The sequence below is a fragment of the Coregonus clupeaformis genome, chromosome 33, assembly GCF_020615455.1.
Source record: "Coregonus clupeaformis isolate EN_2021a chromosome 33, ASM2061545v1, whole genome shotgun sequence".
NCBI classification, from domain to species: Eukaryota; Metazoa; Chordata; class Actinopteri; order Salmoniformes; family Salmonidae; genus Coregonus; species Coregonus clupeaformis.
In genome coordinates this window covers 16718105-16744981 of record NC_059224.1, presented here as the reverse complement: position 1 = coordinate 16744981, position 26877 = coordinate 16718105, and the positions used below count along the sequence as shown (strand labels likewise).

Here is a 26877-nt window from a genome sequence, read left to right as displayed (position 1 = left end):
AAGTTATATTCTTCTAGAATCAATGGGTATACATCTTACATTTATAAGTCAAAAAATGGATGCAGCAACTAAGGATTCTAGCTTTAATGACAGTTAACGGCACGTCTGTTAGGAGTATGATTCTCTTGCTCCTGTGGTTGGAGCTAGGCTGAAACGCAGCGTCATTGGAGTGGAAGGAGAGAAAACAAGGGGAGGACGCCATTTTAGACTACTACAGTATCGAGATGAACCAATGGAAACCGTGTGGAAATGCAGCCTTAGTCTCAGTTTCACTAGGCCTTATCAGACCTTGTCGTCCTCTTCCCACTGACAGGGCCCTTCACCGCTACAGCGCGGGTCACATGTCGTGTTCCAGACCGACCCACAGCCTGTGGCGTTTTACCTGTGCTTCCTTTAGTCATGGCTACAGGGCTATTAACCTCAGCTCCTCCTCGTGGAGGTTTGGATGGGCTGCCCTCAGTCTTCACCACAGGGCTACCTCCCCCAGCACGAGTCCATCTCGCCGGGTTCAACCCTGCCCGAGTTACAGGAGCCGGGCTAGTAACCGCATCCCTAGTCACCTTGGCCGGACTAGAACCATCTCGCCGCACCTTGGGTGGCCTACCCAAAGTTGCAGGGCTACCGGCAGCACTCTTCACAGGCCTACCCCCATCTTGAGTCACTGGGGTAGGGGTACTACCCCCAGGTCCAGTCGTCACCACAGGGCTAGTAGTAACCCCAACCCATCGTACTTTAGGAGGCCTACCCCGCCTCGTAGGGCTAAGGCTATGTTCCCTTGGTGTTAGTTGGATTTCACCACCCCCAGTGTTAGTCACAAGAATACCCCCAGGTTTAGACACTGGGGTAGGGTTACTAGTACTACCCGCGGTTTGTGTCACGTTGGCCTGGTCGTTGCCACCAGTCGTTGCCACAGAGCTATTCACCCCAATCCGTGATACTTTACGGGGCCGACCCCGCGGAGCAGGGTTAGTAGTGATATCTCCAGCTGGTGGTGTCTTGATGTCAGCTGGTGGTGTCTTGATGTCAGCTGGTGGTGTCTTGATGTCAGCTGGTGGTGTCTTGATGTCAGCTGGTGGTGTTTTGATGTCCAAGCGAGGCCTTCCCCGTTTCCTCTTCACTAGTTGAGCCTCTGAGCCGTCTGTGGAGCCTCCCTCTCCCTTTTGTGTCAACAAACCATCCTTTTCCTTTGATGTCACCAAGCCAACCTCTGCCTTCTGAATGATCGAGCTATCATTTTTCTTTGGTGTGACCGAGCTATCCTTTCCCTTTTGTGGGACCAAGCGATCAGCTTCTTTCTGCGACACCGTGCTATCCTGTTCTTTTTGTAGTTCTGAGCTATCCTTTCTTTTCTGTGTGACTGAGCTACTCTTGCCCTTTAGTGTCACAGAGCTCTTCTTTCCATTGTGTTGGACCGGGCTATCCTTTCCCTTCCGCCCCACTACTATGCCCTGGTGTTCAGAGAGAGCCTTCACCAGTATGGCTGCCTCTCCCTTGGTCAGAGACAGGCCCCAGCCTCCAGCGTCACTCTCACCCCCCATCTGCAGTTCCTCCAACGGCCTCCAGATGGCACTGTTTAGGGGAGCAATCTCCACGAGGGGACACTTCATACCAGAAAGCCTCTTGATTGAGTTTTTATTGATCAGTGACTTCTTCTCTTTTGGAGTTGAGCGGTTGTCCTTCTCTGTGGAAGTCTCTTCTTCCATGGATCCATTACAGACAGGGGCCTGTGGTTCCTCCTTACCTACCTCTGGCCTCTCCTCTGCTGGGCTGTCTGAGGGCTTCTCAGCCTCCCCAGACACTCTCCCCTGGTCCTTCTTCTCAGGGCCAGAGGCAGACACAGAGGGCTGTGGGTCAGGTGTCTGAGAGAGGGGCTTTGCGGGGTGGATAGTCGGGGGCCTATACTCCTTTTCCTCAGCTCTCACCTTCTCCACAACCAACTTGGCTGCTGAGGAGGTGGGGTTGGAGAGAGAGATGGCTGTTGATGGTCTCTTCATAACTTTCACTGTGTAGACCGCTCTTCCTGCTGTGGATAAAGGAAATACACAACCGTTAGACTGACAGACTCACAACAACATATTCTAGTCAGAATGCCAGTCTAACGATCATAACCCTTGGCACATTTTACCCATATAGTGTGCAAATGGACTTCAAAACACAGTTATTACGCTCTTCCAATTCAGCATTGTTGATATTTCATATTTAGATATAGAACTTGCATAATCTCTTAAACATGAGCGTGAGAGACCAAATATGGGTGTCCTGTTCCTGTATGCGCTCACCTGGTTTGGAAGCACGAAGCATGGAAGGGGGAAGCATGGAAGCAGGAAGTATGATCTTGCCGCTCTTGGTGCGTAGAACAGCAGCCACTGGTTTCACAGAGCCACTAGCTGCTCCTGCCTGACCCAGAGAGCTAGCTTGAGACACCTGGGACACTGGGATATACAGATAAATAAGAGCTATATCTAAATGGTTGATCAAAGTTAGCTGGCTAACTCATTGATCCTGCTTAGTGGCCATACTCCCACAGAAACAGGTGAATCAGGTGCGTAGGTGTAGGGATGGTACAAAAGCCTGTAGACACTAGCTATCTAGGGGGGCTGGCAGGGTCATACCTCATAGCCTTTCTTGCAGTCAAATGCCCAAATCGCCCTCTAGTCACCTCATGGGTGGAACATTATTCATAATGTATAATTAATCAACATTATTTCAAAAAACGTGCAGGAAATCCAGTGTTTCTATGTCAAACGGTTTTGTTATATTTCAGTCTTCTGTGATGTATATAAAGTGTAATATTGGGATGCAAACTCAACATTTCATCTATATCTGACATGGTACAGGGGTCTTTTTTATAAAAGACCATAACCATGTGTGTTAGGTGTATAGATTTGTTTAAGAGTACCAAGAAACACTGTGTAACCCTGATTTAGCCCAATGCAGTAAAAGGATAATTATTAAAAGGTGTCACAAATCCAAAGCTGCATCTGAATTCCTCCTGTTGTCAGACATAAGAAGCAGGTTATTATTACCTGTCAGGGTGATGGGACTAGGGGTGGAGGTAGTGGAGGAGGAGACCTGGGAGGTAGAGGAGGAGGTGGAGGTAGGGGGGACAGCTGCTCTCCTCTGGGCAGCCAGAGTCCGTTTCTTCTCCCAGATCTCCTTCAGCTTGGCCATGATCAGCTCCTCTGGCTTTCCTACAATAAAAATAAAAATAAAAAACACATCCGAGTTCACATTAATATGCTTCTTGCCTTCAAAACATGTTGAATGAATCTCTGGTAATACTGAGGCAGAAACAACCACATAATAAAAGTATCTCAAGTAAGTGTTTAAGTAAGTAGGTTATTAAGTAAGCTAGTGATAAAGTAAGCTAGTGATAAAGTAAGCTAGTGATAAAGTAAGCTAGTGATAAAGTAAGCAAGTGTTAAGTACATGTTAAGTAAGTAATTGATTAAGTAAGTAAGTTGTTAAGTATGTAAGTAAATAAGTAAGTGCTTAAGTAAGTAAGTGATTAAGTAAGTAGCTCCAGTCAGACGTACCAGACATGTATGCGATCTCCTTGACATAGACAGACTGGATCTCAGTCAGCATCCTCTTCTTCTCCTCCAGAGACTCAGAGTCCACCGACAGGGTACGAATCTCCTTCAGAGCCTGAAGAAATAATAATGAAATGTTAAAATCCCTTTTATATCTTTATTATTAACCATTTATACCCAAGCTGCAAACCTATGGGAAGCACAGAGGTAAAAAATGCGACCATGAAAAAGTTGAGTTTATTAATTAAAAATATATGAAAGTAAATGTATAATTCTTGTGTCTACCACAGTACAGAACAGGACAAAATTAACCAAAACAAATAGCCGGTTACACAGCCACATAACAGACTGTCCCTTACCTGTGAGAGGAGGTGTAGCTTGGAGACCTTGGGGTCCAGTTCTTCCATGAACAGCACCTGTTTGAGTCTGGTGAAGAGCTTCTGGTGCTCGCCACGACGCAGCCTCTCGGTCAGGGTGCGGTTCTTACGACCCCCTCCCTCACCAGACCCAGACCCCTCCTCCTCTCTCTTATCCCTCTGATGCTGCAGGGCACAGGGGTCAAAGGTTAAGGCTTATTGAGCATTCTATTGGGTATTCCGAGGTATTCTTAGACCTACAGTGGCTTGCGAAAGTATTCACCCCCCATGGCATTTTTCCTATTTTGTTGCCTTACAGCCTGGAATTAAAATGGATTATTGGGGGTCTTGTATCATTTGATTTACACAACATGCCTACCACTTTGAAGATGCAAAATATATTTTCTTCTGAAACAAAGAAGAAATAAGACAAGAAAACAGAAAACTTGAGCGCGCATAACTATTCAGCCACCTTCTGCAGCAATTACAGCTGCAAGTCTCTTGGAGTATGTCTCTATAAGCTTGGCACATCTAGCCACTAGGATTTTTGCCCATTCTTCAAGGCAAAACTGCTCCAGCTCCTTCAAGTTGGATGGGTTCCGCTGGTGTACAGCAATCTTTAAGTCATACCACAGATTCTCAACTGGATTGAGGTCTGGGCTTTGACTAGGCCTTTCCCCATACATTTAAATGTTTCCCTTTAAACCACTCAAGTGTTGCTTTAGCAGTATGCTTAGGGTCATTGTCCTGCTGGAAGGTGAACCTCCGTCCCAGTCTCAAATCTCTGGAAGACAAACAGGTTTCCCTCAAGAATTTCCCTGTATTTAGCACCATCCATCATTCCTTCAATTCTGACCAGTTTCCCAGTCCCTGCCAATGAAAAACATCCCCACAGCATGATGCTGCCACCACCATGCTTCACTGTGGGGATGGTGTTCTTGGGGTGATGAGAGGTGTTGGGTTTGCGCCAGACATAGCGTTTTCCTTGATGGCCAAAAAGCTCAATTTTAGTTTCATCTGACCAGAGTACCCTCTTCCATATGTTTGGGGAGTCTCCCACATGGCTTTTGGCGAACACCAAACATGTTTACTTATTTTTTTCTTTAAGCAATGGCTTTTCTGTCCACTCTTCCGTAAAGCCCAGCTCTGTGGAGTGTACGGCTTAAAGTGGTCCTATGGACAGATACTCCAATCTCCACTGTGGAGCTTTGCAGCTCCTTCAGGGTTATCTTTGGTCTCTTTGTTGCCTCTCTGATTAATGCCCTCCTTGCGTGGTCCGTGAGTTTTGGTGGGCGGCCCTTTCTTGGCAGGTTTGTTGTGGTGCCATATTATTTCAATTTTTAATAATGGATTTAATAGTGCTCCGTGGGATGTTCAAAGTTTCAGATATTTTTTTTATAACCCAACCCTGATCTGTACTTCTCCACAACTTTGTCCCTGACCTGTTTGGAGAGCTCCTTGGTCTTCATGGTGCCGCTTGCTTGGTGGTGCCCCTTGCTTAGTGGTGTTGCAGACTCTGGGGCCTTTCAGAACAGGTGTATATATATACTTAGATCATGTGACAGATCATGTGACACTTAAATAAAGTTCACCTGTGTGCAATTAACTAATTATGTGACTTCTGAAGGTAATTGGTTGCACCAGATCTTATTTTAGGGGCTTCATAGCAAAGGGGGTGAATACATATGCACGCACCACTTTTCCGTTATTGATTTTTTAGAATCTTTTGAAACAAGTAATTTTTTTCATTCCACTTCACCAATTTAGACTATTTTGTGTATGTCCATTACATGAAATCCAAATAAAAACCCATTTAAATTACAGGTTGTAATGCAACAAAATAGGAAAAACGCCAAGGGGGATGAATACTTTTGCAAGGCACTGTATTAAAGGGGAATATAAACACTTTAGGAAGTAAAACTAAGCAAAGAGATGTATTCCATCCACTAATTCTAAACATGTGCATTTAACATAAACATGTCTATTTATTTTATTTTGATATTGAACAATCTTTATTAGAGGTATGGGTAGCGCAATCTTGAATTGCCATAGTAGCGACTGACGCCAATGCGTTATTGGCAGGGTTGAGCAAATTGTGAGTTTTGGCAGGGGACAGAAAGTGAATGCTGCCACCTGGATGTGGCTCACCTCCACTGGAACTGAAATGTTTCTCACAACTTTGACAGCTTTGTCATTGAGATCAGGACAACAATATTAAGGTAAGAAATTGTATAAGATTTTTTTTTCTGTTGGTAATTATAATATTTACATTTTTGAGTATTTTTCCCGATTGATGAGTATGTGACTTGAACTTTTGATAACACGCCGAGTAGACAGTCAGCTAAAACGAGGCAAGGTAGCTAGCTAGCTAATTGATTGATTTCGCCCTTCTCGTCTTGTCTTTTTGATGTTAATGTTGTCTTTGATAACTGTACAAAAGAAAATTATCATATTGACAATTTGTAACCACGCCAGCCCAGGACCTCCACATATGGCTTCGTCACCTGCGGGATCGTCTGAGACCAGCCACCCGGACAGCTGATGAAGCTGTGGGTTTGCACAACCGAAGAATTTCTACACAAACTGTCAGAAACAGTCTCAGGGAAGCTCATCTGCGTGCTCGTCGTCCTCACCAGGGTCTTGACTTGACTGCAGTTTGGCGTCTTAACTGACTTAAGTGGGGGCGAATGCTCACCTTCGATGGCCACTGGCACGCTGGAGAAGTGTGCTCTTCACGGATTAATCCCGGTTTCAACTATATCCCGGGCAGATAGCGTGTATGGCGTCGTGTGGGCGGGCGGTTTGCTGATGTCAATGTTGTGAACAGAGTGCCCCATGGTGGCGGTGGGGTTATGGTATGGGCAGGCATAAGCTAGGGATAACGAACACAATTGCATTTTATCAATGGCAATTTGAATGCACAGAGATACCATGACGAGATCCTGAGGCCCATTGTCGTGCCATTCATCTGCCGCCATCACCTCATGTTTCAGCATGATAATGCACGGCCCCATGTCTAGATCTGTACACAATTCCTGGAAACTGAGAATGTCCCAGTTCTTCCATGGCCTGCATACTCACCAGACATGTAACCAATTGAGCATGTTTGGGATGCTCTGGATTGACGCGTACGACAGGGTACTCTTATCTCCCTCACTAACTTTAAGCATCAGTTGTCAGAGCACCTTACCGATCACTGCACCTGTACACAGCCCATCTGAAATTAGCCCACCCAACTACCTCATCCCCATATTATTTATTTTGCTCATTTGCACCCCAGTATCTCTATTTGCACATAATCTCTTGCACATCTATCAATCCAGTGTTAATACTAATTGTAATTATTTTGCACTATGGCCTATTTATTGCCTTACCTCCATAACTTGCTACATTTGCACACACTGTATATATGTTTTCTGTTGTATTTTTTGACTTTATGTTTTGTTTTACCCCATATGTAACTCTGTGTTGTTGTTTTTAATCGCACTGCTTTGCTTTATCTTGGCCAGGTCGCAGTTGTAAATGAGAACTTGTTCTCAACTGGCTTACCTGGTTAAATAAAGGTTAAATAAATAAAATCAATTTCCCGCCAATATCCAGCAACTTTGCACAGGCATTGAAGAGGAGTGGGACAACGCTGCATGAGGCAAATGGTGGTCACACCAGATACTGACTGGTTCTGATCCACGCCCCTACCTTTTTAAAAAAATGTATCTGTGACCAACAGATGCATATCTGTATTCCCATTCATGTGAAATCCATAGATTAGGGCCTAATTAATATATTTCAATTGTCTGATTTCCTTATATGAACTGTAACTCAGTAAAATCTTTGACATTGTTGCGTTTATATTTAAACAGTCCCTTATTTGCAGGTATACCCCTTTTATACATATCAGTGGGTAACTGGCAAATTGGGAGGGGTGGGGAGTGTTATTAAACCATGGGTGCTGTTTGCAGTTCAAATTAGGGAGTAGTTAAACAATGCATGTGTTAATGAATTTACCTGCAAAAAAGGAGAGTACCATTCATCCAGAACCCAATACATGTATTTTGGTTACGGGGTCTGAAAATACTACAGGAATCATGACTAGTTCTTTAGGTGACTTTTATTTTTCCATGTTTTTTACCTCCTACCCCTTTCAGATATCCAAAAAAGCTGGTATCAAAATGCAGGAATGGTAAATTAGTGGGATTTTGGTCTGCTAGTCTTCACCCAGTAGCTCAGATTGTCACTTGTCATTTTGCCTCTCTTGCATACTTTTAATTTGCTCCCATTTTGACTCTGTATTAGGCTATAGGCCTAGCGGAATGTATGTATAGAAGAAATTGAAGTTCTAAAAGCCAATTATTGTTATTATATGCCTTATTCTTATATTTTGTAATTCCAATTTTCTATGTAACTTGCACTTTGTTTTCAGGCTTGAGTGAGACGATGGACTCCCCTCAAAGTTATTTAAATAAAGTTATTGATTTATTAATATTATATTACTTGTGCATGTCTTTCCTTATAATATTTAATACTAAATGCCATTTGTAATATGTTTTGGTGCAGATCGGTGTTTAATATACAATCCATATAAGAAAGTATCTGATAACAGAACATTCCATAGAATTCTAGAAAAAGACCACCGTTCCCTAAAACGGCTGTAACTCATTCACAGTGAAAGGTATTACTATTCTGATTTGAGATTTTCAATCTTTACAAAACAAGGAAGACTTAATATGCTCTAAGGTATTTTCTATCTTCATTAGGAAGTTGTGTAAATGGAAATTGTTTGGGTATTTTTTTGGTTGATTTTCATACAAGATCTTTTCACTGATCTTTTTTCTTGATTACCATTTGTTTGATGTGGCAGCGGAAGTTCGCCCATAAGAGTGTTAGGGGCGGCGCCCCACTTGTGATTGGTCCCCCCCAAAAAAACATGGTCTTTAAAATAAAAAATGTAATATATATATACAGTGGGGAGAACAAGTATTTGATACACTGCCGATTTTGCAGGTTTTCCTACTTACAAAGCATGTAGAGGTCTGTAATTTTGATCATAGGTGCACTTCAACTGTGAGAGACGGAATCTAAAACAGAAATCCAGAAAATCACATTGTATGATTTTTAAGTAATTAATTTGCATTTTATTGCATGACATAAGTATTTGATCACCTACCAACCAGTAAGAATTCCAGCTCTCACAGACCTGTTAGTTTTTCTTTAAGAAGCCCTCCTGTTCCCCACTCATTACCTGTATTAACTGCACCTGTTTGAACTCGTTACCCGTATAAAAGACACCGGTCCACACACTCAATCAAACAGACTCCAACCTCTCCACAATGGCCAAGACCAGAGAGCTGTGTAAGGACATCAGGGATAAAATTGTAGACCTGCACAAGGCTGGAGTGGGCTACAGGACAATAGGCAAGCAGCTTGGTGAGAAGGCAACAACTGTTGGCGCAATTATTCGAAAATGGAAGAAGTACAAGATGACGGTCAATCACCCTCAGTATGGGGCTCCATGCAAGATCTCACCTCGTGGGGCATCAATGATCATGAGGAAGGTGAGGGATCAGCCCAGAACTACACGGCAGGACCTGGTCAATGACCTGAAGAGAGCTGGGACCACAGTCTCAAAGAAAACCATTAGTAACACACTACGCCGTCATGGATTAAAATCCTGCAGTGCACGCAAGGTCCCCCTGCTCAAGCCAGCGCATGTCCAGGCCCGTCTGAAGTTTGCCAATGATCATCTGGATGATCCAGAGGAGGAATGGGAGAAGGTCATGTGGTCTGATGAGACAAAAATTGAGCTTTTTGGTCTAAACTCCACTCGCCGTGTTAGGAGGAAGAAGGATGAGTACAACCCCAAGAACACCATCCCAACCGTGAAGCATGGAGGTGGAAACATTCTTTGGGGATGCTTTTCAGCAAAGGGGACAGGACGACTGCACCGTATTGAGGGGAGGATGAATGGGGCCATGTATCGCGAGATCTTGGCCAACAACCTCCTTCCCTCAGTAAGAGCATTGAAGATGGGTCGTGGCTGGGTCTTCCAGCATGACAACGACCCGAAACACACAGCCAGGGCAACTAAGGAGTGGCTCCGTAAGAAGCATCTCAAGGTCCTGGAGTGGCCTAGCCAGTCTCCAGACCTGAACCCAATATAAAATCTTTGGAGGGAGCTGAAAGTCCGTATTGTCCAGCAACAGCCCCGAAACCTGAAGGATCTGGAGAAGGTCTGTATGGAGGAGTGGGCCAAAATCCCCGCTGCAGTGTGTGCAAACCTGGTCAAGACCTACAGGAAACATATGATCTCTGTAATTGCAAACAAAGGTTTCTGTACCAAATATTAAGTTCTGCTTTTCTGATGTAGCAAATTAATTACTTAAAAATCATACAATGTGATTTTCTGGATTTTTGTTTTAGATTCCGTCTCTCACAGTTAAAGTGTACCTATGATAAAAATTACAGACCTCTACATGCTTTGTAAGTAGGAAAACCTGCAAAATCGGCAGTGTATCAAATACTTATTCTCCCCACTGTATATATCATTCATGGATTATGTTTTAAATGCTCATAAAAGTACAGTAAATGTGTACATTTAGGTTAAAAATATATTGTTAAAAACAAGCAATTCAGTTACTACTCTGCCCCTCAGTAAGTGCCATCTCCGCCTACGTGGGCGCATAGGTCATGCTAACAGACAACTACATCTAACAAGAGTCGAAGGACAGAGGGATACACTAGCTAGAACCTTCTCATCGCGGATCTGGTAGGACAACAAGCATGGCCATTTTGATTGTTTCCCCCTGATGTTGTTTATAAGGTTCTGCTGTAGGTGACAGGGCGACATGTGGGGACTAAAACAGCATACAACCGGGTGTATCACAAAGCATGATCAAATGAATTAGTCAGCTACAGAAACATAAAAAAATTGTTTGGTCGATTTTGTTGTCAAATTAACCAGTTAGCCATCTACCTTTGATAAGCAGCTAGCTAGCTATAGCTCGCTGGTAGCTTGCTAGCTAGTTAGTTAGCTCCCATGCCAATTTCAAGTCTTTCTAAACTAATATCTAACTCAGAAATATGAAGTTATTTCAGAATGAAAGTTAACTGGCTAGCGCATCATGCTTTGTGACATTATGTTAGTTAGCTATCCTTGTGCACTCGTTCTTTCGTGAGCTGGCTGCTCATTCTAAATAGTATAATCTAATCCGTTCAAAACAGTGGCAGCATGTGCAGCAGTGGTCATTCAGTTTTTGACATGCAAAAGTGAAATAGGTGTATTTATGCAGTTGTTAAAAATGCATAGATCCCTTGATATATCTTAAAGATACTATCAGTAGTTCGAAAACTTGGCATCATATTTTCTGTCATGCTGCTTTGTTGACAACTCCAACCACCTTGCGCCCCGGGTATTCAGCCAATCAGCAGCCGCTGTGATGCTATTGTATGTCATATCATTTGAAAGGGCCGTTTCTCAGCTTTCAAAATATGGTCTCATTTATGGTTTGACACCAGCAAATTTAGCTCAATGCACGCAGAGTTCATGGTCTTTCAGCCAGTTTTGGGATTCAGACATTTTTTGAAAATCCTGCCAGTGATGCAATAATGCCAATAGGGCAATTTACAGTTCCAGTTAGCTGGTGGTCTAAAGCCTAGTGTTACCATTCCCCTTTAAACTATGTTTTTTGCCATACATGAGAGACCTTAATTAGACAGCTCTGTAAAAGAGTGCCTAAGAATACTACAAAACAAGATGTCGCTCTGAAGTTATAATGGACAGATGGGAGAGGTCTTACCTTTTCTTTTGGTTTTGGTGCCGTTTCCCCATCCTGACTGTTTTTTCTGTTAGGGAAAAATATTAATTTCAGACAAACATGTAAAAACCTTTACTTGAACCCCAGCTTCCTTGAGAGTGTCTCACGCAAAATCATACAGCTAAATAGCCTACACACACACACACTACAGTCTTACTGTGTGTGTTTGACAGTGGCCCTCATCTGAGCGATGGTGATTCCCTGTCTCCTCTCCTTCACCGTTTCGATGTCCACCGCTTCCTCCTCATCCTCCTGGGGTGAGACAACACAATCTGGCTTTACAAAACACTACACCACAACTCAACCAAGTGCAACTGCAGCGAACGTTTACACACAGAATACAATAATTACTAAAATCAAACCATCAAAAATTAAGCTCGCTTACGTTGGCGTATTTATCACTGTCGGAATCCGAGTCGTCCGAGGAGTCGTCCGAGGAGTCGTCCGAATCTGAATCAGAGTCCTCGACCTTAAAATCAGGATGTCCGTTCTCATGCATTCTTAGAGTGGTAAACCTGCTGAACTCAGTGTCTTTCTTCCATGATTCTGGGCTCCATAGTCCCGAGCCCTCCCCCACCTCCCCTCTCTCCCCCACCTCCCCTCTCTCTGCATCACTCTCGTCCGACAGCATCTGCTCATCACAGGTCAGCTCATTGGGCTCCACAGGACAAGAGGTGTTGGATTTGGCTGATCTACGGTCAGATTTAAAGCCCTTTGGCTGAGTTAGACTCAGTTTTTTCTGGGCTAGAGCTGATCTGGAGTCAGATGTATTGGTATTTAACCCTGGGGTGTAGGAGTGGTCTTCTGTTTTAACTGGTGTCAATGCTAGAGGCAAGGGAGAGGAAGAAGAGGTTCCTCTCTGGTTCTTCTGTACCTTTACCCCTCCAGGTCCAGAGGATGATTGGGTCTCCAGACGATGCCCTTCTTGTTGTGAAGCTAAGGCTGCTACCGTGTCACCCACGGCTGTGGTTCTGATTAGTTCAGGTAGCCGGGGAGCACCTCCTCCAGTACCTCCAGGCTTAGGGAGCTGGATGAGGGTGAAGCCACCAGGCAGGGACACTCCAGCTGGGCCTCCCACGGTGCCCTGGCCTAGACCCTTGGAGCCCTGGTCCCCTGCAGTCGGAGGACAGATCCTGAAGGAGTAGGTCCCAGTCTGGCCCAGGAAGCTGGGGGTCTTCAGGGAGGAGGAGACAGTGAGAGACAAGGGGGAGGAAGAAGAGGTGGTCTGGGATGGGGTGATGGCACCCAACTGGCCCATGATGAATTTGATGAGGGGAGCGTGGGGAGGGGGGCTGCGAGGGGGGCGTGAGGAGGTGAGAGGAGGGGGAGGGGGGAGTGTCTTGTGGGTGGACGGCTTAGTAGCAGAACCTGTTGGGACAACACAAGATATCAAGAGGGTGTTGAGGATGTGGTTTTGTGTGTGTGTGTGTGTGTGTGTGTGTACATTCATCAGTACATGAACTCACGAGGGGTCTTGTCTTGATTATTTGCCTTTATGTGACGCATCTGATTCAGAGGTACCAGCTTGATCAACTGTCCGTTGGGCTGACGATACATTTTACAGCCCTGGGAGGAAGAGACTGTCTGTAGTAGCATCTTCTTTCCAGCAGGGGGCGACACACCAGGGGGCGAGCACTGGGAGGTGCCTGGGGCAGGAGGAGGGGCCATGGGGACCAGGAGCTGGGGAGAGCCGGCTGGGTCTTTAGGGTCTGTGGTGGTTTGACTGGTGGAGGTTTTACCTTTAGATTTGGTGACACCTAGGGACCATGGTGGTCTGTACGGAGGAAGCCTGTTCTTCCCTGGAAACAGACAGCAGTGACAGTGTAAGAAAGAGAGGCCTTTTCTGAGATAATACAGAACTATAGCCATCCTTGAACCATCAGGCTTCGGTTACTCAACTGTCTAATTACATCATAATTAATACAATACAACAAAATGTACAAGTGTTGCAGTAAGGTTATGTTGTGGTCCTCTGTAGCTCAATTGGTAGAGCATGGCGCTTGTAACGCCAAGGTACTGGGTTCGATCCCCGGGGCCACCCATACGTAAAAATGTATGCACGCATGACTGTAAGTCGCTTTGGATAAAAGCGTCTGCTAAATGGCATATTATTATATTATATAACTTCTACTTCAAGCCTCTATTGAGGAGCAGTGAAAGGATCTTACCTGCTGGTGTCTGGAATACTTTCTGGGCCATAGCCATAGCTGTAACACTACTACTGCCTTGAGGAGCAACAGCAGTGGCTGCGGTCTTCAAGTGCCCAGCACCTACAGGTGTTTTCTTCGCCCTGGGGAAGCAGTTGAGAGGCTTTTGAGAGGCCTTCTGAGGGGCCTTGGCTACAGAGCGCAACCTGCCGGTGACGAACGCAGCTAGCCGATTGGCCGGGTGCAGAGCTCCCATCTGCCCCAGCAGCAGCCTGGCCTGGGAGTAGGATTTACCGTTCACCTGGGGAGGAAGATAGAAAGAGAGAAGAGAAAGAATGGAGAGAATTTAAGCAGAACAGATTAACATAAAGAACAGGTTCCCTGTAGAGGATTGAGATTTTCACAAAATCTAGGTACAATTGTTAAATTAGAAATAACTTGGAGCTCCTCAATAACAAAAAAAAAAACACTACAAACTACACTTTATGGCTAGGTCTCGTTTCAAAAATGGATTTAAAATGTCCAAAATCGAGGTAAAGTGAACCTAATAAGCCCACCTGGATGAGTCCTACAGCAGGACAGGTTGGTTGTTTCTTCCTGGCTTTCAGTCTGCCTGCTGGCACTACTCCAGTCAGGAAGGGAGTCACTCCGACCTGCATCTCTGGCTCCTCAGGATCAGGCTTAGGGATGCCCTCTTCCTCCTCATCTTCATCACTGTCGTCACTACTGTTGTCTGTGACTTCACCATCGGATTCATCACTATCATCGGTATCGTCGTCTTCAGCCTTACTGATGCAGACCTTGAAGTAAGGAAGTGGATGATAATACAGTGGCTTGCGAAAGTATTCACCCCCTTGGCATTTTTCCTATTTTGTTGCCTTAACCTGGAATTAAAATGGATTTTGGGGGGGGTTGTATCATTTGAGTTACACAACATGCCTACCACTTTGAAGATGCAAAATATTTTGGGGAGTGAAACGAACAAGAAATAAGACAAAAAAAGGAAAACTTGAGCGTACATAACTATTCACCCCACCCAAAGTCAATACTTTGTAAAGCCACCTTTTGCAGCCATTACAGCTGCAAGTCTCTTTGGGTATGTCTGTATAAACTTGGCACATCTAGCCACTGGGATTTTTGCCCATTCTTCAAGGCAAAACTGCTCCAGCTCCTTCAAGTTGGATGGGTTCCGCTGGTGTACAGCAATATTTAAGTCATACCACAGATTCTCAACTGGATTGAGGTCTGGGCTTTGACTAGGCCATCCCAAGACATTTTAATGTTTCCCCTTAAACCACTCGAGTGTTGCTTTAGCAGTATACTTAGGGTCATTGTGCTGCTGGAAGGTGAACCTCCGTCCCAGTCTCAAATCTCTGGAAGACTGAAACAGGTTTCCCTCAAGAATTTCCCTGTACTTAGCGCCATCCATCATTCCTTCAATTCTGACCAGTTTCCCAGTCCCTGCCGATGAAAAACATCCCCACAGCATGATGCTGCCACCACCATGCTTCACTGTGGGGATGGTGTTCTCGGGGTGATGAGAGGTGTTGGGTTTGCGCCAGACATAGCGTTTTCCTTGATGGCCAAAAAGCTCAATTTTAGTCTCATCTGACCAGAGTACCTTCTTCCATATGTTTGGTGAGTCTCCCACATACCTTTTGGCGTACACCAAACGTGTTTGCTTCTTTTTTTCTTTAAGCAATGGCTTTTTTCTGACCACTCTGCTGTAAAGCCCAGCTCTGTGGAGTGTACGGCTTAAAGTGGTTCTATGGACAGATACGCCAATCTCCGCTGTGGAGCTTTGCAGCTCCTTCAGGGTTATCTTTGGTCTCTTTGTTGCCTCTCTGATTAATGCCCTTCTTGCATGGTCCGTGAGTTTTGGTGGGCGACCCTCTCTTGGCAGGTTTGTTGTGGTGCCATATTGTTTCAAAAAAATTTATAATGGATTTAATAGTGCTCCGTGGGATGTTCAAAGTTTCTGATATTTTTTTATAACCCAACCCTGATGTGTACTTCTCCACAACTTTGTCCCTGATCTGTTTGAAGAGCTCCTTGGTCTTCACGGTGCCGCTTGCTTGGTGGTGCCCCTTGCTTAGTGGTGTTGCAGACTCTGGGGCCTTTCAGAACAGGTGCATATATACTGAGATCATGTGACAGATCATGTGACACTTAGATTGCACACAGGTGGACTTTATTTAAATAATTATGTGACTTCTGAAGGTAATTGGTTGCACCAGATCTTATTTATTGGCTTCATAGCAAAGGGGGTGAATACATATGCACGCACCACTTTTCCGTTATTTATGTGTTATTTTTTTCATTCCACTTCACCAATTTGGACTATTTTGTGTATGTCCATTACATGAAATCCAAATAAAAAATCCATTTAAATTACAGGTTGTAATGCAACAAAAATAGGAAAAATGTCAAGGGGGATGAATACTTTTGCAAAGCACTGTAAATCACAGTCCTGAGCATCAACTTGTCACTGATCGAGATTCTATGCACTGATCAAATTATGCATTTTAAATCTGAAACATAGAGCAATTCTGAACATTATGTGTATGACAGCATGAGTTGGTCCAAATAACTGCTTCTTTAAGACGGAAACGGCACGTTTATTGCTTTATTCTAATGGTTATTATCCCCCCTACCTTGAATATGATGATGGTGCCCTCAGCCTTGCGTGTGTGTGTGTTGGAGAGGAGGCGGACATGGTAGGGGCCAATGTTGAAGGGTTCAGACAGACGGTTCTGGGTCATGCGTCGACACAGAACCCCCAGGACCAGTTTCCGGTGCTGGTCCCAGTTACACTCTGACTGGATCTCCAGCTGCCTGGTGGGCTCAGAACCTTTAGGCTTCTTGGCCTGGGTGGAAGGACTTTTCCCTCGTACTACTACGGGGGAAAGGTCAGATTTCACAGGTTAAGGGTTTTAGGGGTCAACAGATTAAAACATAACATCTTGAATAGCCTCTTAAGAACTGTGGTGAGCAGTGATTCTGTGTTCCATCTTACCTGGTTTATTTGGAGGTGAGAGGATGGCAGCAATAATTTTCTGCAAAGACAAGAAAATGAATAAATGACATTAACTGAGAGGGGCTCACTCTTACATGACCAGGATAGACTAGCTTTGTTACTCCTCTTCCATAGCAAAATGTTTGTCTGCCTCTAGTGGCTAGATTAACTTCCTAAATCAGTGGTCACCAACCTTTTCTGAGTCAAGATCACTTTCGCAGTCAAAATGCAAGCCGAGATCTACCGCTCAGAATTTATTTTAAACATGACTTTTAAAAAATGTAAGTCTATGCAACATTAACCTCATAAAAACAGTGCTGTAAGAATGGGGTTTGTGCAGTAGGCCTAATACATTATCACAGCATATTGGCTCTATGCTTGATCTGCCAATATTGTTCTTCTCAGACCATATTATATTTCAAAACTCGAGCTTTGATAACAAAATAGATCAGTTGGTGTATCACTTGTGAGGCACAGCGGAGCATAAATGTAAATAATGTTTTATTTTACTGGACTGATGGTACCTGCATCTGATGGTCAGTCTCAGCGCAGGGAGGGAGAGAGCAGCATAGGGTCCGCCTCTCACGGTCCCTGCTCTCTCCTTTCCTCCGGTGAGACTGACCAGAGAGAGGGGACACCGTCTTCCACCTGATGATGGAGTCTCACCGCATCTGCCTCATGCAGAAATTCATATTGTTCCTATGACCAGGGAAAGTGAAATATTCCTTGATATGAAAATAGACACGACGAGCTGCTAATAATAATAAAAACGCAGGGCTATCGATACACTTGGCTGCAGTGCGAGTAGAAGTAGGGAGAAGCGTGTTTTATGTTTTGTAAAAGTGTTGAATAAAAACAGTGTTGAATAAAAACTTAAACATGAACTCACTCATAAAAACAGCAGCTCTTTGCTGTATTCTTTGACAGTCTCTCTTTGGTCATGGTTTTAAAAGTTATGAAATCTCACCTAGGCTAGCATCAAACTTTGCTGTGGGGTCATGGAAGCTGTAGGCACAGTCATTTGAGCTATCCGATTGGCCAGCACAGTAGGCACACAGTGCGATTTGATTTGATTTAGCCACAGCGCTCCTGGTCTGCCGGGTAGGCGGAGTTTGTCCCTTCAGACAAATTAAAATGGTTCAAAATGGGAACACTTTGCCTACCCGGCACGCAGGGCTTCTGAATCAAGTGCACCTACCGCCAACAGGGCTTCTTAATCAAGTGCACCTACCGCCAACAGGGCTTCTTAATCAAGTGCACCTACCGCCAACAGCGCAAGACCGGAAAAAAATTATAGGAGCGCAAGGCTTTATCATTGGCTTTTCTACAGAAATGTTCGCCGATTGACTAAGAATGCCTTGAAGATCGATCGACCAGTCGATCACACTCCTTAATGCATCTACTCCGACAATAAATATTTTGTGTGTGTGTCCTGTGCCTCACCTTTCTGCTGCTGGGGATGATGGAACTATTACTGTCCTTAAAGAGGTGGACCTGTGGCGGCAGCACCTGGGGCGGGGGTTTACTGTTGAACTCTCTGACGCGGGCGCACGTCATCATACTCTCAAAGTACTTGTAGACTGGGTCCTTGTCCTCCTCTCGCAGCTGCAGAGAACACACACACTCACTCATCTCCTTTTCATATACAGCTTTTGTCAAATCAAGGTTTCCATCATATCACTACAGTTGATGAGTAATTTAGGGTGGTAGTATGACATAGGAAGGATGTTTCACAAATGTCACCCCATTCCCTGCATAGTGCACTACCAGGCCCCATAGTATACTATGACAGAGGCATTTACCTCGGGGGTGAGACGAGGTATGTAGCGCTTGGGACCAGGGTTGTAGATCCTGGTTAGAGGCTTGATGGGTATGTTGGGGGCAGGTTTCGGGGTGAAGAGAGGTTCGGGGTCCACCCCCGAGGTGCAGTCCCACAGGGTAGAGACACGGATGCCTCGATTGGGCTGGACCTCATGCGCCACGTTAGACACCGCTGGGCAGGGAGAGGAGGAGAAGACTCTTTCATTAGTTTGTTCAAGTTGATGTGTAATGTGTCATTCATTTGGTCAATAAAGAATAGAATACAACTCTCAAGTCCCCAAATGCACCCTGGGTATGAACTTACTGTAAACAGGCAGTGTCTGGTGCTGGTTGTTCTCTGCTGCTGTGGTCCGTTTGGTGATCTTGCGTTTAAAGCAGGAGCAGCCCAACATACAGTCTGGCCTGTAGCAGTGGAGTGGACCCCTGGACACCCGGGCCAGGCTGGAACACACACACCCCAGTCTGCAGAACTCAGAACCACACTCTGGACCGTCCACTAGGCTGGCCTGGGGGGCACGGCTCTTAGGAAGACCCTGGAAGGCACAGACAATGAGGAGAGAGACCATCAGAAAATGTGTGTGCGCGTAGTGTGTGTGTGTGTGTGTGTGTGTGTGTGTGTGTGTATGATCTCAGTCCTACCTGCGCAGTGAGCAGTGCCATCAGGGCTCTCTCCACCCTCTCAGTAGTGATGTGTGTTCTGTCATGTCCTTGGTAGAAGGTGGCATCCTCCATCTCCGTCATTCTCAGCTGGATCTTAGAGAGACCAACCAGCCTGAGCTGGTTCTTAGATAGGCCAGTCAACCCGTTGGAGAGGCCTCCTCCTGGGCTGGTGTCCCTCCTCACTGCCCCCTGACCTGGAGGAGACCTAGAGGTACGAGGAAAATGTTTTGTCCATTTTAGGGTAAAAAATGAAACTTGCTGTAGGCTTATATTAGACAGACTCAATCCCAAATATCTACATAACATCCTAACTATGAAAACATGCTTTGGGACAACAACAAATATAGAGATGTGTAAACTGTATGACTTGGCATGGGTCTAACATGTCTTCAGTGGCATTTCCTTACCTTTGCGCAGTAGGAGGGCTGGTGACTTTAACCCCAGCTGAAGCTTTAGCAGTAGTAGTTTTGTTACAGTTGGTGACCTGGATGGGCCGTAGCACAGAGGCAGATCTGGCTTTGCCCTGTGCTGGTGTTATATGGTGCTGTTTGCCATGTGGTGGTGTTATATGGTGCTGTTTGCCATGTGGTGGTGTTATATGGTGCTGTTTGCCATGTGGTGGTGTTATATGGTGCTGTTTGCTATGTGTTGGTGTGGGTTTGGGTTTGGCTGCTTTAGGAGGGGTCCTGTGGTTGTTGATGGGTGGAGGGGGTTTCTTTAGAGCGGCGTAGAGGAGGGGTTTCCGAGAGAGAGGGCAGGGTCTACAGAAGGCAGGGGGCGGGGGGGCACGTGTCTTCAGAACGCTGTCGAGGGTCCGCACGTAGCTGGTGCTGGTCACAGGCAGCTGATAGGCCACGGAGCCCAGGGGGTTGTGGGAGAAGGCAGCAGCGCGGTCGCTGATTCGCTGGGCCTCGCTCTCCAGGTATTGGTCGAGCATTTCGCTGCAGAAGGCCGAGCGGTTGGGGTTGTGGTTCTTAGAGGACTCTTTGATTCTAATGAACTTGTCCCTCCAGCCCTTGATCTTGGTCAGGTCACTGGTCTTCCCCGTCCTGGAGACAAAGGACCTGCTTCCATCTGCACAGAGAGGAGACAAGGCCGTTAGAGAAGAGATACGGGCCCAATTCCAAATCACCTCTAGACCCTTCACCTAGCCTCTACCTCTTTGGTGTTTGGAGACTAAGTAGAGCCATCATTATCTTGCACTTATCAAGTCCCTTCAGAAATGCAAATACTGACAGGGTTGGGGTTTGGGAGTTATTATAAGACCAAACATTAACCTCAACCATTAACTCCCCCCCATTCTACCACAGTACAACAGTGGAGGAAGTCACATTACTAGGGCTAATTCTGAGTGTTTAAGTTGGTGTAAATCCCGTAATTGCCTTGCCTTATTATCTGCCTGACTGACGAGGGGGTTCAATGAAATGTGGATGATGACAGTAAACTGCCTATTAAGTGCTCAGTGACTCTGATGCATTAAACTAGCTGAGCCATGCAATTGAAAAACCGCTATCATCTTTCAAGTGTAATTAATTTACTACTAGGCTATGCATTCACATTTCTCAATCAGGCAAAAATAACATGTCTATTAATACGTTCCCTTGTTGGCAACTATGACAACATCCCTAGGGCCGCTACCTATGGATATACTCAGCTGAGAATAATAAAACAGTGAAAGTAAATAATAGGTATTGTGTTGGTATCCCATTTCATGATCACTGGAGAGCTTTGAGATATGACTTTCATCCACTATCAGAAACAACCACTGTATGTGGCCTACATTGCTAGTAAATTACCCATCACTTAGTGTGACTCACCAGTGGAGGTAGCGTTGCCCAGCCCAGTGAACACAGGGAGAGGCAGCGGTAGACGCACCCCCAGATACTGTAGATCGATGGCCAGGCCTGGGTCCAGGGAGCTCAACTTCAGACCAACTATAGGCAGGGGGAATAACACACAAGAGTTAGGGTTATCAATGGTGGACATTACTGTGAAATATCTAACTCTCTTTGGACAGAGACTGGTAGGTTTGTGTGGTGAGAGATGCAGAGGGAGAAGGAGTAAGAGGAATAGAGAGAAATACAGAGTGCGTTGTCCACTCACCCTCCTGTAGGACAGGGTGGATGACCTGTCTGTGTTTGAGTGATTTCAGGTCTTGCAGTAGGATAGTCTGCAGACCTGCGATCTTCTCCTCAACACTCTCCACTATTGCTCACACACACACACACAGGTTAGAAAATAATAGAATAGTGTCATCATTATTGGAGAGACTTTCAAGAGACGCATGCTGTATTGTGAATGCCAATCAATGAAAACAACAGTGGATGTTGATGTTCTATTCTGTGTCTCTCCAGCGGGTCTTGTTGCCAAGTACACTGTAATTGACAAACCCCAGTAGAATAGAACTTATTCGCTCCCCCTTACCAGTTCTCTCTGGCTGTGCCTGAGTGACTGGTGACGTGTTATTGGATGGCATGTCCTCCACATGGACACCAAGAGCTTCCTGTGACACAGAGGAATATATTACCTTGTCAATACTGTCTGCAGCTTCAGCAAAGATAATCAAAGTTTCCCACCTATATTTCCGACTCAGGGGTTTCTAAATTAACATTTCCGGATGTCTGAAATTCCTATTTCCCATAACTCTGACCGCACACAAGTGTCATGTTTTACCTTGGAAGTGAAGGACACAAAAAGTAGACCCTCCACGTCATCCAGTTCCGGTTGCATAGCAACAGGTACCGGGCTGCTGGTTGCAGTGACAGCTGCTGTCGCCGCCTTAGTCCCCTTAAAGACTTTTCCGGCACTGCCCCACCGATTGCCCCCCGGTTTACGCCCCTTCTTCCATGGCTTAGGGACGGCAAAGGGGGACACGGTGGGGGTCAGAGGTGAGGGGGTAGAAGGAGAAGGCTTGGGTGCAATCTTTTGAGGTTTGGATGTTTTAGGGGTTAAGCTCACAGCCTTGTCCTCCTGAGTTTCTGTAAGCAAAATGGGTGCTGTCATGGTTGGTTCTATAAGCGGAACCTTCTGTGAGGACGGAACCTCAGACTCCATTGGTTCTACAGTGGAAGGTTTTAAAGGCTTTGAACAGCTGTTGGTATGTAACACAGCAGACTGTGTAGAAATCTGAGGGTTAGCAGTCAGGCTGGCCTGTATGGAGGGGTCCATCCCAGCTCCCAGTCTCTCCCCCCCAGCCCCCGGGCTGTTCTCAGGCCTGAAGGCTCCTGAGGGCAGGGCTAGCTGGGCTCGGAGGTACTGCCTGTGGAAGACGTGGTCACTGTCACTGTCGTCCAGATCCATCCCCTCCTCACTGGCAGACACATCAGTCTGGTTGGCGTCTGAATCTGCTGTAGGGCCTGTACCAGGAGCTACTTTCCTCAACTTCCCTGAGATTTCAGCCCCGACAGGGTGAGTTGTAGGGAGAGAACGTTTCTTCATGCTACAAGACAATGAGGGGGGGAATTCAGATGAAAAATATATTTTTTTTATCGGTGTGTCAAGAATGAATGAAAAACTGAATAGCAACAGTAAAACACTAACATTCAGTGAACTGTAAGAAAAACTGCTGAATTACAGTACAACACGATAACAGAAGGCTTCACTCACCTGATATCAGCCGCCACATCGTTTACAGTCACAATCTGCTCAGTCCCCTCACCACCATTGGGCCTAGCAGAGCTACGACCAGGGGAGCGGGTATCTCCCTTCCCCGCCTGAGGCTGCTCCGGCCTGGGCTTCGCGAGGCGCAGGCTGCCGCTGTCCTCCCGGAAGCCCTTAGCAAAGGGGTTATAATCTATCTTCAGCTGGGTGATCCTGGTGTTCTGGTACGACGTCACGGCATAGAACTCGGTTTGCGGGAACGTGAATGTCATGACCTCTGGGCTGAGGAGCTGGAGGTCAAGCAGCTTAGGGTCAAAGCCAAGGTCGTCTCCATCTGCGACGGGGATCACGTGTAAACTGGGCCTGTAGCGGTGCATGGAGTGCAGCAACACATGCCCCTCCTGGTCCAGGAAGTGGTTAGTCAGTTTGAGTTTATAGAAGGAGACCAGGCTGGCCATCCAGACCTTCCCCAGGGCTGATGAGTCCTGGTGGGGGAAGAGTCGGCATGAGGCCTGGGTGTGTGGTTCTCCAGGACCACTGGGTTCCCACTCCTTCAGGTTCCAGCGATGGCGGTATGTGTCGACGGGGGTGATTGACAGGACCAGGGAGTACCGGCGTGTTGGTTCCAAACCCGTCAGGCGGTAGCGGCAGTAGGGAAACATCCGCCGGCCCTGTTTGGTGAGGATCATCTCGGTTCCACAGCAGTGGAACTCCCTCCAGACATTGCTGTTCTCCAGAGTGACCCCCACACTACCGCATGACCTTACCGCTGAGAGGCCTCCCTCCTCAGGCTGCAGGCCTCCGGGGGCGGTGCCACTGGCAGCAGTTGATGAGAATGGTGAGGGGAGGGCTGGGTTGGCACCACTGTTTGTCATGGTGGCAGCTGGTGATGAAGATGCTGATGCTATGGGTGGGTTGGCTGGCTTAGCATCAGGGTTTTTCCCACTATCCATGGGTACGGCTATGGTTCCACTCGCTTCTTTGTTTGTAATGGCGTCAGTGGAAAAAGCTATTGCTAAGTTAGCTTCACTGTGTGTGGATGATGCCATAGCTAGGTTGACTTCAGTGTTTGTTATGGTGTCAGTGGATGACCCCATGGCTATGCTGGTTAAGCTTGCATCCTTGTCTGCCATGGCTACAGCTTGGTCCTCCACCCCATCCTCGTTGGCCAGGCCTGGCTCCATGGTGACGCTGTCAAATGGGATTGATGTGGTGACAGAGGTAGTAATGGCCAAGTCCTCTACCCCCTCCTCCATTACAGTAGGGTCCTCCATAGATGAGACAGAGTAAACGTTGTATACTATTCTTCTTCACTTTTTTTTTTTTAAGTACCTCAAGTTGAACTATGGTTATTTTCAGTTGACATCCTGGAATAATGAAAGAATAATGTTGTTATGTTAGAAAGATGTCTCATGTCAATGGCCAGATAGTGAACCAACTAACAAGTCTAAATTCATGATTACTGCATAAAAAAAAATATATATATATATATATATATATTAGTTGTGAAAATTGTATGTAAGAAAAACATGGAGATTAAATAAGATTTTAATTGATCAAAAATACATTGTTTTCAGATGTTCGACCTTTATGTCATATCCACTGTCTGCTATCATACAGTAAGTAGGCTAGTGGAAGTTTAGTGTCATCCAAAAGCAGTAGGCCTATCCCAAAAGCAGTAGGCCTATCCCAAAAGCAGTAGGCCTATCCCAAAAGCAGTAGGCCTATCCCAAAAGCAGTAGGCCTATCCCAAAAGCAGTAGGCCTATCCCAAAAGCAGTAGGCCTGTCCCAAAAAATTGGACTTTTCTGACACCACACGTTAAGTTACATCAATTTTCTGTTAATCAACTTGTAGTTGTTTCGGTATTTTCTTGAACAATGGCATTGTATTCATGCAATGTGTCATTCAAGTGTAGCAGATAAGGTTGCTCAGCTCACTGGGCTCTCTTCATTGGTAACTTGCTATAGTCTTTAGTTCGGATGGATAACACAGTCTTGAGTCGGGTCCTAAACCACCGGTAAGGAACTAAATTGATTAGCCTAGTTACTAGTCTACTTGTTAGGCCTAGATTACAAAACGTTACAAAATTATATCTAAACTGATTAGGCTAAATTAGCCTAGATAAACGTTTAGGCCAACGTTACATCAATATTTTCCTGTGCAGGTTAAAATGCAATTATGACATTAACTGTAATGTCCTTGTCAATTTCAGTTCAGAAACAATACAAATACCACGACGTCCTTTCATGTAGCCTATAAAAGTGCTTATTGGAGGTGTTACCGTTATTATTTGTTAAATATGGTTATTCCAAATCATATTTCCATCTCAACTATCAAACCATTATTATTTTCCATGAGCTTTAAATCGTCTATTTCTTCAAAAACACATGCCAGTGTCGAGTATAAAAGTTGCTTGACACCACCCCTCGTCCTGTCCTCCCCAAGCCTTGTTGTAGGCCTCCAGATATTTAGCCAGCAAGTTAAAAAGTTGGACATTCACTGACGCCTACCTTCCACCACCGTACGGTGTGTTGCGCTGTTTGGAGAGCAATGATAACAGAGCAAACTCCAACTGTTGCGTGCCGTCGTCGAAACAAAAGGCCTCGAAATAATCTTCGAGCATGCACATACATTCGCAAATGGAGGCCGCCGAAGCCACGCAATGTAGCCTAGCATCGACCATGCACACAGGCGACCAAGGCGCATGCACAACATCAACCCTCAATGGCGCGTGATTTCCCACGCCAGCGCGAGGAAAAGCGGGAGTCCATCCCGAGGATCTCTGCCACCTCGAGCCCAATTCGTGGCCTCGAACAACTCCGGCGACAAGTCTGTGCAATAAACAACAAATACACAAAATTGACTCTACCTTTGTGAATCGTGCAGGAATCGGATAGCGAACTGTCTGTTGTGACTCTCTTCGAATCTTGTGCATCTCCGTACACTTCCAGGCTATCTCTCACTCCTTTCGAACATCTATCTACACGTTCTCACTCCACCGAGAGACACACACACACACACACTCAAAACACACACATCCGTGCTCGGGGTGTGACGTAAGTCACCATGGCGGCACACACACTCAGGTTCAGTTGGTGTGTGTTGCGCAGGCTCCCTCCAGAGGTTTAGCGGGCAGTTATTTATTCCGTGCAGCCGCCACAAAAAAGCATAAAATACGATTCAATCTTTAGTACAACTGATAACGCGGAAAAAAACTTGTAGCCTATCTGCTCTGTTTTGAACACCTCCATTGGGGAAAATGGCAATTTTAGCCTGTATTCCTGCTGTAGCCTATGTGGGTGTGTGCGTGTATCTGTCTGCCTGTCTGTCTGATAGTTGGATATCTGTCTGTCTGTCTGCTGGTGGGACATCTGTCTAATATTTGGTCTGCCTGTCTGACTTATGATCTGTCTGCCTTGATCTGACTGTCTGATGATGGCCTGTCTGTCAACAGCTGAGTTACAAGTTAGATCTTCACTAGCCATAGTAGGCTATACCTACCCATAACGTGATAGGCCTATGTGGTTAAAACCATAAACCATAGGCTATGCCATCAATACACTGAATAATAAATAGGAGCACATTTACCATATGGGACAGGAGCCAATAGACAGCCTATGCTATTATTTTCCCATGTCAAAGGGTTTAAGTTGTTACATGGGCGGCAGGTAGCTTAGTGGTTAAGAGCGTTGTGCCAGTAACCGAAAGGTCGCTGGTTCTAATCCCCGAGCCGACTAGGTGAAAAATCTGTCGATGTGCCCTTGAGCAAGGCACTTAACAATAATTGCTCCTGTAAGTCGCTCTGGCAATGACTAAAATGTACATTGTTGTAGCCAGACTGCAATGTCATTAAGTTCTAAATGTAGCCAAATACAATGGTACAGTAGTGTGATAAAAAGGATGCAATTTGTAATTAAAAGTCAATATTGAC

The 26877-nt window shown here is 45.6% G+C and overlaps 1 protein-coding gene across 3 annotated transcripts; it reads right to left on the bottom strand.

Moving 5' to 3' along the window:
- Nucleotides 1-14: 14 nt before the first annotated feature.
- LOC121548695 (MAX gene-associated protein) lies at nucleotides 15-26015 on the bottom strand. Of its 3 annotated transcripts, none has more exons than XM_041860224.2 (24): nucleotides 25816-26015; nucleotides 22951-24311; nucleotides 22018-22783; nucleotides 21769-21847; nucleotides 21448-21549; nucleotides 21162-21278; nucleotides 19752-20418; nucleotides 19324-19549; nucleotides 18989-19217; nucleotides 18666-18856; nucleotides 18307-18468; nucleotides 16864-16903; nucleotides 16502-16743; nucleotides 14405-14647; nucleotides 13869-14148; nucleotides 13167-13499; nucleotides 12086-13068; nucleotides 11858-11952; nucleotides 11683-11728; nucleotides 3893-4075; nucleotides 3537-3648; nucleotides 3027-3191; nucleotides 2280-2432; nucleotides 15-2023 (listed from the first exon to the last, which is right to left on the bottom strand). In XM_041860224.2, the coding sequence occupies exons 2-24, from the start codon at nucleotides 24216-24218 to the stop codon at nucleotides 273-275; spliced, it is 8433 nt and encodes a 2810-aa protein (XP_041716158.2). In that variant the 5' UTR covers nucleotides 24219-24311; nucleotides 25816-26015; the 3' UTR covers nucleotides 15-272. The 3 variants fall into 3 exon arrangements, with proteins under 3 accessions (XP_041716158.2, XP_045066107.1, XP_045066106.1); XM_045210172.1 differs by having other exon boundaries at nucleotides 15-2020; XM_045210171.1 differs by lacking the exon at nucleotides 25816-26015 and adding an exon at nucleotides 25457-25633.
- Nucleotides 26016-26877: the final 862 nt, after the last annotated feature.